The sequence below is a fragment of the Monodelphis domestica genome, chromosome 1 (genome assembly GCF_027887165.1).
Source record: "Monodelphis domestica isolate mMonDom1 chromosome 1, mMonDom1.pri, whole genome shotgun sequence".
NCBI lineage: Eukaryota > Metazoa > Chordata > Mammalia > Didelphimorphia > Didelphidae > Monodelphis > Monodelphis domestica.
In genome coordinates, this window is record NC_077227.1 from 74,685,430 (window position 1) to 74,697,744 (window position 12,315).

The window sequence follows — 12,315 nt, forward strand, 5'->3', positions numbered from 1 at the left end:
TTTATCTCCCTCGGGTGGAAACATTTGATTCAACATTTAATAGCAATTTTCAGTCTTTGCAGACCCCTCCCCAGGATGGCTTTCATTTCTCTGGAATCAAAAAGCCTGCAATTTCTTAAAGATATACCTAATAACTTAAAGGTCTTTTAACTAAAGAATACTGTACAAGTTAATCAGAGGCAAAAAATATTAATAAAAACAGATTAAGGGTACCTTTTTCTGTATATATGTGTATGGGTTTTTTTTTAATTGGCAAAAAATTTATTTTTTCCAGTTTGATTTTTGCATTGAGATCAGACAATTAGCTGAGGTATTCTGAGCAACTTCCCCCTTTTCATTTTTACAGTTTTCTTAAATTGCACCATGTACTAAAGAGCTAGATACATTTAAAAAAATAATTTTCTGCCCTTTCCTCCAACTTTCTCATTATTTTGTCTCTATCTGCTTTAAACATACTATTTCCATATAGAAAACCTGTAACAGGAAACAAGAATGTTCCTATACAATCTACCTCTAAATCTCGGCCCAATCATTCTTTCTTCCAACTTCAGATCTAAGACATCTTATCGCAACATTAAGTAAAATGCAAGAATGAAAATCCTTTGTAATATGCTTATTATAGTCTATTTTTCCTTTTAATCATTAATGCTTTTAAAAAAAGTTTGTCATAAATATTAATTTTATTCTTAAAAGTGTTCATCACATAAATTTACTCAGAGAATTTAAATAGTTTATCATATTGAATAACTTTCTACTTTAATTCAATTATATTATGTTAATATATAAATTTAACAAGTTACTTATGAAACCTCAACAAAGAATTGCATCAACTCTATAAAGTATCAACCATATGCATTAAGATAACAGTATTCAAAATATTCCAAAAAAAGCTTAAAATCACACTCTTCTTTCTCTAACATAATAGAAATTAGTTGTCTCATCCTGTGGAAATCTGCAGCATTAAAAGTATTGATTCATTTGGAATATGAATTATAGCAAGTGTTTTAGATTTAATTTAATGGAACACTACACAAGAGGGCCATAAAACAGCATACTCATTCCTGGTACTTCCAACAGCTGGCAGGGAGGAAGGCTAATGTTAGCATTTAAGATGCAAAAAGCACTAAATATCTGCCACTTTTACTTAGCAGCACTTTTGCAGTTTAATTTCCAAATAAAAAATTTTCAAATTACGTTTTGGCATATTCAGTAGTTTTGCTGTAAGAAAATAATTAAATCAATGAAGATATTCCTTAACCTCCATCCAAATGAGTATGTTAACATGGGGAACTTCTGCTTATCTTAACCTTGAGGATAACATTTGTAAAACGTGATCAGTACTTATAAATTCAGAATAAATGGTAGGTAATCTTAAATAGTTTGTCATTTTAAAAGGTGGCACTGGTTACAAAATTCATCACTCAAAAGACAAAATAAAAGGAAAACTTTTCAGAACACAATTCCAAAATAAATTTTATTCCAAAACTAAATGAATAGTACCATCCTATATTTGATACTTATCTGAAATTTTCTCTTCTCTATTTATTGTGACATTGAAGTGATGAACTATTGTGCTAATAGGCAAAAGTTAAGAGCAATTAAAAGAGAAGTAATCACTCCCATTCCAGCAGGTAGATACACATAATATGAAACAGTCACCAGACAGGACTTTTTAGCAACTTACAAAAACCTAATTAAAAAATTGCCCTCCTCAAACAAATCTGTTTTCTTTTCCCAATCCCACAAACATAAAATTTAAAGAAAGACAGTTTCATCATGATTTGATGCTAAGACATATACAATTGTAAAGGTGAGCTTCTTTTCGTTAAATCTACCTAACTATACTTTTCTCTCGTGCTGTAAATGGTCAGCATTCTGTGCTATCCATCTAGAAATCAGGTGCAAGATGGAAACAAATGAAAAGTAAATTAAACCTCCATAGTCTTTTCCTGCTCTAACTCTCATTTTTGATATAAAAGAAATTCTAATCTCTTCATTTTTAGGCAGGACAACCTATCATTATTGGAGAAAAGATGGAAAATAGTCAATATGCAATGACTAAGAAATATGCAGTTCAGTCTCTACAGAAACAATGACTTCTATCTCCAAAGAGTTATAAAATACCATAAGTATCATGGTAATTCACTCACATTTGCTCTTTACATTAAACTTGTCAAAATGTCTTATACCTTTAGAGGAATGCATCATTCTTTCTGGTCAAGGTCATCACACTAAGGAAAAAGGCAACCATGTTTGAGGATTCTTGATTAAGGGGAGAAAATAGTATTGCTTTAAATCAGAGGAAGGTTCCAGTAATATCTTAATCAGTAGCATGTTTTACTGCCACTTCAGAGTATCAAATTTAATATGATCTTCCCAGAAAAATAAATCAAAATATTCAATTTGGGCCTGGAAGATTACAAAATGCAAATGGACCATCTGCATTTTTCTTATGTTCTGATGACTTTAGTAAGAACGAACAGGAAAAAATTAATTTAAAAAATCATTAAAAAAACAATGAACAGAAAATCTCAAGGCCACAATTGCAATTACCTTGAAACTTTCTATAGTATCAAAAAATAAGACCTCTGTAAAAGCAAAGAAATATTTTGGTTTAGGGATTTAAAAAGAAAACATATTTACTATTCTAATATTCCAACAGGCTGAAAACCTGCATTATGTATTTTATGCCCACCTTTCAGAATCACACATACCAAAGGCTCAATAAACCAGACAAAATTACTGATACTACAAAGATGATAGATTAGTTTGGATTTTATAAGTACTACTATAAAAATGGACCTTGACTTTTGATGGTTAAAGGTCAATTAAGACAATCAAAGCAAGCAGGAGAGATATTAAAATGCATTAATCTGCCAACATCAGAGTGAAAGACAACCAGTGGAAGACCTAGTTATTATACCCTTGACACAGTCTGACATCTGCCAGGATGCAGCAAGTGATTTCAATACAAACACAGCAGATAAGGGAAAATATTTACTTCAAATGCTTTGAATTACAGCATGTTTCTGTGACACTTTCATTCTTCAGTTCAGTATTGCAAAAGTCCAAACTTATAGTTAACATTATTTACATGCATGCTCAATAATCTTTTCTATAAAATGGTTCACATATGTATGTTAATTTTAAAAATATAGTAATTTAAGAGATATTGTTCTAACTTTTCCCTCTAAAAAATCAAAATGAAGACACATAATTACCCAGAGTCTAACATGAATGTGGACAGGAAGTCCACTAAGTTAGCACTCAGCATACATTACCAACATGTTACATGCATATCATTATGTATAACTCTTGGATAGAAGGTACAGATAGACAATGATCAAGCAAGAATTAAGTATGAAAATGGTGTTAAGGTCTGGAAAAGTGTCTGCTTGATGCCAAGAGGCCTTTTTAAAAAAATTATGATTCTTCCAATGATGCTACAAGATCACACACCACATTTCAGAATAAAAACAAGTGTCCCAAAGGGAAATGTAAAACAAACAAACAAACAAAAACTGGAGTAGTTAGAAGGAAGCCAAAGTATCTAATCAAAATGACTTGCACAAAAGAGATGGTACAAAAGACATTAATCCTAGCAAAAAAGGTGGATGAGATGAGTATTCAAGAGTAAGTGATAATAAGCAGTAGACCCGAGTTCTGTGCTATACTCACAAAATATCAAAAGGACCAAGGGCAAGTTCTAAGACATTGGTAGATACTGAATGAAGGATTTACAAAAGAGAAGACAAGAATCCCAGAGGGTATTATAATCACCACCAGTAGAGGAGGATCAAGAATCTATTGTTATGGGAGCAGCTGGGTGGCTCAGTAGATTGGGAACCAGGTCTAGAGACCAGAGGTCCTGGATTCAAATCTAACCTGTATGACCCTGGGCAAGTCACTTAACCCCCATCGCCAAGCCCTTACCACTCTTCTGCCTTGGAACCAATACACAGTATTGATTCTAAGACAGAAGGTAAGGGTTAAAAAAAAAAAAAGGATCCATAGCTATATAAAAGTCAGGTATAGAAAGGGTAGGGTAACAAACATTTCACACAATTAAGGGAAACTTCACTGATTTAAAGTTAAGATGTAATGAAGAATCCAATAGCATCCTAAATCCATAAGCTTTGCCACTGATAACTATGCCTAGTAATAAAAATAATACCATCAAAGTTTGAAAACACTGAAGATGTCCAAATATTTCACAAGTATCACAACAGGAGTCACTAGGATACTATAATACAATCTTCAACAGTCACTTTACCAACCTGATTTGCAGGGGAAAAAAATTGTGTGTATTTTGAAAGACAGGCTATAGAACAGTGATGGTGAATTTTTTAGAGACTGAGTCCTGGGGTCCCACCCCCCCAAACTGTATGCCATGCCCCTCCCTCACCACATGCTGGTCATGCCCCTCCCCCTTACCCCATACTGGGGAGGGAAAAAGAGCTCCCATTGGGCTGCTGGAAGGAGGGGTGAGTGATGTTAAAAAAATGTCTTTAGGCATAGTGAAGAGGGGGAGGGGAGCAGCTATACCTGAGTCTCTCTACCTTTCTATTAATGAACTCTGGAGGTGGTGGGTGGCGAAGTGCTCACAGAGAGTGTTCTCTGTATGTCATCTTTGGCACCCATGTCATAAGTTTGCCATCACTGATATAGAATATAATTTCAAAGGTTAAAAAAAGTTTATATTTTGCAAATGTTTTCTTAACTTATGAAAGAAATCCACAGGACAAAAACTTATTAATGATAAATTTTTTAAAATAACTATAAAAGGGGGCAGCTGGGTAGCTCAGTGGATTGAGAACCAGGCCTAGAGACAGGAGGTCCTAGGTTCAAATCTGGCCTCAGACACTTCCTAGCTGTGTGACCCTGGGCAAGTCACTTGACCCCCCATTGCCTAGCCCTTACCACTCTTCTGCCTTGAAGCCAATACACAGTATTGACCTCTGTGAATTTTATAAAGTCTCCATCTTGGTCTAGCACCCAAAATTGTGCACACCCACACTACACGGGCATGTGCTAGTCAATGACAAATCAGAAATAACTAACTGCCCACCTGGGCTGTCCTAAGCCAAGCTAGAGCCAACCATTGGATTTTGTGAGACACAGGAAGTGAGGTAGGGAACAGCCTCTGGAATTCGCGCACTTCCTGTGGGGAGAGGGAGACGCGAGTTGGTGTTAGGAGGAGTTGGTGTTAGGAGCTTGGAGAGGGAGGATGCCCACAGACAGCTTTCCTTCAGATTGGTCACGTGAGTTAAGGACTGACTCTTTCCACCTGGGCCTTTGGGCCTAAAACTCCCTCTGCCTTGGTCAGAGGTTGAGTAGCCCCTTTCCCTTTTTCTCTTCTCTCCTTCTCTCCCTATCCTTTTCCCTACTCCCAGTGTGATTAAACCTCCATAAACTTCATTCTGACTTGAGTGTTTCATTTTTAGGAATTTCATAAGTAAATTCCTTGGCGGCCATTGTTTAATATTACATAAATCCTGTAGCCACATTCTTAACCATTACAATATTATAACCCTCTCCCAGAGACCTAAATTTCCCCATTACACCTCAAGATGGAAGGTAAGGGTTTAAAAAAAAATAACTATAAAATGTTAAACCAATCTAATTTGTATCACTTGGAATTGCCTTCTTTGCTTTGTTTTAGAATACTTTTACTCCCTTTTGCCATAATCCTATCAGTTCCAAGAGCGTTAGAAGGCAAATTGGTAATCCATACAGTGATATCACAGAAAAAAATTCCAGTGAATAAAACTTGAATAATTCTAATAATTATTACAATGACTCTAGTAAGCTAAATATAAATTATCTAAACCCTTGACATAAGGAAATATCATTCTCCCAAACAAAGTATAATGGAAAGCATAATGGATATGGGGTCAGAGAATTTGGATTCAAATCATAGCTATAGAATACTAGTCATTGAAACTCTGAGTCTCATAGGTAAAATGAGGGGGCCAGGCTAGATGATCTGTAAAGCCTGTTTCAGTTCTAAAACCTGTAATTTTAGGATGCCAGCACCTTCTAAAAATCCAGAATACATTAGATGTACATAGTGGATATTTAATAAATGGTTGTTGAATGAACAAATGGACAACTGAATTAATATGACTAACTGGACTCATGACTGATTAATATTTTTACTAGGCAATCAAAATTATAAGATTCACTTTAACTACAATTATATAAAGGAAGAAAATTCATAATTTGAAGTAATATACCAAAATAAATGTTGTTACTGAATGAGCAAGTAGATGATTTGATCAAATAAGATATCTGAAAATAAGGGAACACAGGCAGAAACAACAAATTATGACTATTTTCAACAGCTGTTTCCAATTATTATACGACAAATATACTCTACCTTATCCCAGAAGTCGACCAAAGCTGTAAAGTCCCATTTCTTGGCATATGCAACATTATATTTCAATATAGCATCCTATGAAAAAAGCATGAACAAAATCTAAGTTACTTGTTATGGTAGAGAATAGTTGTATAATTAATTAAATTATCTGCTAACAGATTATCCATCTGGTGGATTATTACCAGGAAATGCCTTAGTTCTGACAAATTCACCACATTATTTTTACCACATTACCTCATTACTATATATCACACATCAAGAGGTATGAATACCCAGAGAAAAATAAACATTCATTTTAAATAAGCCTATGACAAATGGAATTAAGAAAGTTAATCAATTGTGGACTGTAGGGAGAGGAGATTGGACATGTAAAAGATTCAATTTCGATAAATAAATTTTCAGTTACCTAACCCCACTCAACTACTACCATCTATCAGTCTGATCAAGGAATTTTTTATATTGGAGGGTTCAGCAAAGTAAAGATGATAAAAGATGGGTATAATGAACGCTGGAAGGACTATAGAAAGAACAGGAAACCAATGCATTGTTGAAATACCTATGAATTAATTAATTCTAGAAAGCAACACATTTTGACCCAGAGATTGCACAGTTAATCAGTATCCAAGGAGATCACTGATAAAAAAGAAACCCCAAAATATTCAGGGTAATTTTTATGGCAGCAAAAGAATCAAAAAAATGGATGCCCATCAACTGGGTAAAGGCTAAACAAAGTATAGTCCATGAATATAATGCACCATTACTATGTGGTTTAAAAAAAAAAACACTATAATTTTAATTAATATAGGGAAACTCAGAAACTATCATGAACTAATGCAAACTAAGGTTTGCCGGGTCCAGAAACGGGAGGTCCTAGGTTCAAATGTAGCCTCAGACACTTCCTACCTGTGTGATTTAACCCCAACTGACTAGCCCTTGTCACTCTTTTGCCTTGGAACCAATATGCAGTACTGATTCTAAAACATAAAGAAAGGGTTTAAAAAATAAAATAAAGGACTTCCGGTTAAGATGGCGGCTTAGAGAAAGCTAAAGTTCAGATCTCCGGAAAACCCTTCCCAACCGATCTCAAACTATAAGCTCCTAAGGTGCCGAAATTCAAAACGATCAACAGCACAGACCCTGGGAACCCTCCTCCTGGACCTGGACCCGGATCAAAAGGTACGGCCCCACTCAAAAGCCAGAACCCGAGATCACTCGGACCTAAGGGGTAGGAGTGCAGAGTCCAAGGCTCCGGGAAGCCGCAGCCCGGCCCGGCTCAGAGAGCAGGGTCCTCGGAACAACAAGCCTCAGGGCCTTCTATCTGAGTCCCAGTGAAAGTCACTGCCCTCGGAGCTCCCCCGGCAGAGAGCAGGGTCGAAACAACAGCAACCCTCAGGGCGGGCAAGACAGCCTCACGGGCTGGATCCTGCTATCCAAGTCTCAGTGAAAGTCCCTGCCCTCGGAGCTCCAGGAAGCCCCAGCCCATCCCCCCGCAGGCCGACGAAACAGCCTCACGGCCAGCTATTCTGAAGGCAACTTCCGGAAAGCAACCTGACCCAGAGAGCCAGGGTAGAGTGTGGCCTCGTGGTCTGACCCTTCCATTCCAGTTCCAGTGAGGCATATTCATTTTAACCCAGGGAAAGCTCATAGAACCGACAATCTCCCCAGGACTAAAGCCTCTGAACACCAGACAGAGATAAGAAAAGCTAATCCTCCACATTCAGAGATGGCAAACTCCACAGAAGCACAGAAGCCCCAAAATACCAAGAAAAATAAGAAGAAAGGGGCGACTATGGACACATTCTAAGGAGCCAAAATACAGAGCAGATAGAAGAAGATATACAAGAAAATGCTCCAAAATCTTCCAAAGGAAATGGAAACTCTCCACAAACCCATGAAGAATTTGAATCAGAAATGACCAAAAAGATGGAAGCCTTCTGGGAGGAAAAGTTGGAAATAATGCAAAAGAAATTCACGCATCTACAAAACCGGTATGATGAAACTGAAAAGGAAAACCAGACTTTAAAGGCCAGAATCAGGCAGCTAGAAGACAACGATCGTGTAAAAGAGCAAGAATTAATAAAGCAAAGCCAAAATACCAAGAAATTAGAAGAGAACATAAAATATCTCACCGACAAGATGACAGATCTGGAAAATAGAGGGAGAAGAGATCATTTAAGAATAATTGGACTCCCAGAAAAGCCAGAAATAAACACCAAACTGGACATGGTGATACAAGATATAATCAAAGAAAATTGCCCAGAGATTCTAGAACAAGGGGGCAATACAGCCACTGAGAGAGCTCACAGAACACCTTCTACACTAAACCCCCAAAAGACAACTCCCAGGAATATAATTGCCAAATTCCAAAGCTATCAAACAAAAGAAAAAATCCTACAGGAAGCCAGAAAAAGACAATTTAGATATAAAGGAATGCCAATCAGGGTCACACAAGACCTTCCAAGTTCTACTCTGAATGATCGTAAGGCATGGAACATGATCTTCGGAAAGGCAAGAGAGCTGGGTCTCCAACCAAGAATCAGCTACCCAGCAAAACTGACTTCCAAAAAAATACTTACAAGGGAAAGTATGGGCATTCAACAAAATAGAAGATTTCCAACTTTTTGCAAAGAAAAGAACAGAGCACTGTGGAAAGTTTGATACCGAAAATCAAAGAGCAAGGAATACCTGAAAAGGTAAATATTAAGGAAAGGGGAAAAATGTTATCTTCTTCTTTTACTCAAACTCTCTTCTATAAGGATTACATTTATATCAATCTATGTATACTAATATGTGGGGAAAATGTAATGTATAAATAGGGGGTAAAGAAAGACCAAATAGAATAATCGTTCTCACACAAAGATTCACATGGGAAGGGGAGGGGAAGAAAACTCCTATAAGAAGGAGAGGAAGACAGGGTTTTTGTTTTTTTTTTTACTTAAACCTCAATCTCAGGGAAATCAACTCTGAGACGGAAAAACATCCTGATCCATTGGGATCTTGAATTCTATCTTACCCAACAAGGGTAGGGAGAAGGGAAAACCAAGGGGGGTGTAACAAGGGAATCACTTTAAAAGACTGATATATATTAATTTAAGGTCGCCAAGGAATCAGCTATGTAATTCCTAAATGAAAAACTCAAGTCAGCCGTCAGCCTTTTTTGGAGTTTAATTACAATAGGAGTAAGAAAGGAATTAGAGATAGAGAGAGAGAAAAAGGGAGAGAAGGGAATAGGGCTTAAATACCCCTTCTGTTTAGGCTGGGCCAAAAGGCCCAAGCCCTTAGATAGCTGGGGCAAAGAAAAGAGATCAGTCCCTATTACTCACGTGTCCAAAATGGAGAAACAGTCTCAGAGGCCCCCACCTTCAGCTTCCTTCAGAGCAAGCCTTCTCAGAGCCCAGGAACCACACCGACCAAAACCTCAACCACCTCCCTCTCGAGTCTCCAGACCCCCTATCTTTAAGGAAACCCTCCAAGTTGCCTCCCCTCAGTCCTCACATCTACCAATCACTCTTCATCAATTTCCCTGTGCCAATGGAGGCTCTAGCTTAACCCAGGACCGCCCAGAGGTTTCTGGCTTTTGCACATGTCTGTTGAAGGTCATATTTTCAAATGATTAAATCTTTACTCCTTTGCTACAGCCCTTTCTAAATCCTGTTAACTTGAGTATGGTAGAGATTGGAATAATTAAATTTTGATCTAGGCTGCAGCCCTTACTCAATCCTATTAGGACTGAATAGGGTGGAGATTTATTCCAAGTATCTCCATTGTATCAATTCTAAAATCAATCAAGACTCAAAGAAATTCCTGTTCTATGCTTAAGCATAGGTCAAAGTCCTTTCCATTGTTCAGCAAAGGGTTTCTGTCCTAAAGTAATCTTAAGAAGGGAAGAGAAGGAACCTCCCATGCCAATGGGGTTCCCATTCCAATAGACTATCAGTAAGAAATTTTCCAAGTATGAAATATCCCAATGGTGAAATTTCTAACATTTATAAGTCTAAGGAAATTTGAGGTTTACAGGGGAGGGGGAGAGGGAGAACAAAAAGGGAGGGAAAGAGAGGGGGGAGGGGGAGGGAACAAAAAGGGAGAGACTAAAAAGGGAAACATCAAGGGAGGGGACAAGGGGGACTGATTTAAAGTAAATCACTGGACTAAAAGGTAGAGCTGAAGAAGAAAGGTTAGAATTAGGGAAGGCTATCAAAATGCCAGGGAGTCCACAAATGACAATCATAACTTTGAATGTGAATGGGATGAACTCACCCATAAAACGTAGAGGAATAGCAGAATGGATTAGAATCCAAAACCCTACCATATGTTGTCTTCAAGAAACACACATGAGGCGGGTTGACACCCACAAGGTCAAAATTAAAGGATGGAGTAAGACCTTCTGGGCCTCAACTGATAGAAAGAAGGCAGGAGTGGTAATCATGATATCTGATAAAGCCAATGCAAAAATAGACCTGATCAAAAGGGATAGGGAAGGTAATTATATTTTGTTAAAAGGGACTCTAGACAATGAGGAAATATCATTAATCAACATGTATGCACCAAATAATATAGCACCCAAATATCTAATGGAGAAACTAGGAGAATTGAAGGAAGAAATAGACAATAAAACCATACTAGTGGGAAACTTAAACCAACCATTATCAAATTTACATAAATTAAATCAAAAAATAAATAAGAAAGAGGTAAAAGAAGTGAATGAAATCTTAGAAAAATTAGAATTAATAGACATATGGAGAAAAATAAATAGGGATAAAAAGGAATACACCTTCTTCTCAGCACCACATGGCACATTCACAAAAATTGACCATACATTAGGTCACAGAAACATAGCACACAAATGCAGAAAAGCAGAAATAATGAATGCAGCCTTCTCAGATCACAAGGCAATAAAAATAATGATTAGTAATGGTACATGGAAAACCAAATCTAAAACCAATTGGAAATTAAACAATATGATACTCCAAAACCGTTTAGTTAAAGAAGAAATCATAGAAACAATTAATAATTTCATCGAGGAAAATGACAATGGCGAAACATCCTTTCAAACCTTTTGGGATGCAGCCAAAGCGGTAATCAGAGGTAAATTCATATCCCTGAATGCTTATATTAACAAACAAGGGAGAGCAGAGATCAATCAATTGGAAATGCAAATGAAAAAACTAGAAAGCGATCAAATTAAAACCCCCCAGCAGAAAACCAAACTAGAAATCCTAAAAATTAAGGGAGATATTAATAAAATCGAAAGTGATAGAACTATTGATTTAATAAATAAAACAAGAAGCTGGTACTTTGAAAAAACAAACAAAATAGACAAAGTACTGGTCAATCTAATTAAAAAAAGGAAGGAAGAAAAGCAAATTCACAGCATTAAAGATGAAAAGGGGGACAGCACCTCCGATGAAGACGAAATTAAGACAATCATTAGAAATTACTTTGCCCAATTATATGGCAATAAATACACCAATTTAGGAGAAATGGATGAATATATACAAAAATAAAAACTGCTTAGACTAACAGAAGAGGAAATAGAATTCTTAAATAATCCCATATCAGAAATTGAAATCCAACAACCCATCAAAGAACTTCCTAAGAAAAAATCCCCAGGGCCTGATGGATTCACCTGTGAATTCTATCAAACATTCAGAGAACAGTTAATCCCAATACTATACAAACTATTTGACATAATAAGCAAAAAGGGAGTTCTACCAAACTCCTTTTACAACACAAACATGGTACTGATTCCAAAACCAGGCAGGTCAAAAACAGAGAAAGAAAACTATAGGCCAATCTCCCTAATGAATATAGATGCAAAAATCTTAAATAGGATACTAGCAAAAAGACTCCAGCAAGTGATCAGAAGGATCATTCACCATGATCAAGTAGGATTCATACCAGGGATGCAGGGCTGGTTGAACATTAGGAAAACCATC

At 36.7% G+C, this 12,315-nt stretch overlaps 1 protein-coding gene across 1 annotated transcript in view; it reads right to left on the reverse strand.

Moving 5' to 3' along the window:
* PARG (poly(ADP-ribose) glycohydrolase) overlaps positions 1 to 12,315 on the reverse strand; it is a 162,767-nt gene that overhangs the window by 101,609 nt on the left and 48,843 nt on the right. Inside the window, exon 7 of the mRNA XM_001372494.4 lies at positions 6,380 to 6,454. Coding sequence (XP_001372531.1) covers positions 6,380 to 6,454 — 75 coding nt within the window. The remainder of the gene's footprint in view (positions 1 to 6,379; positions 6,455 to 12,315) is intronic.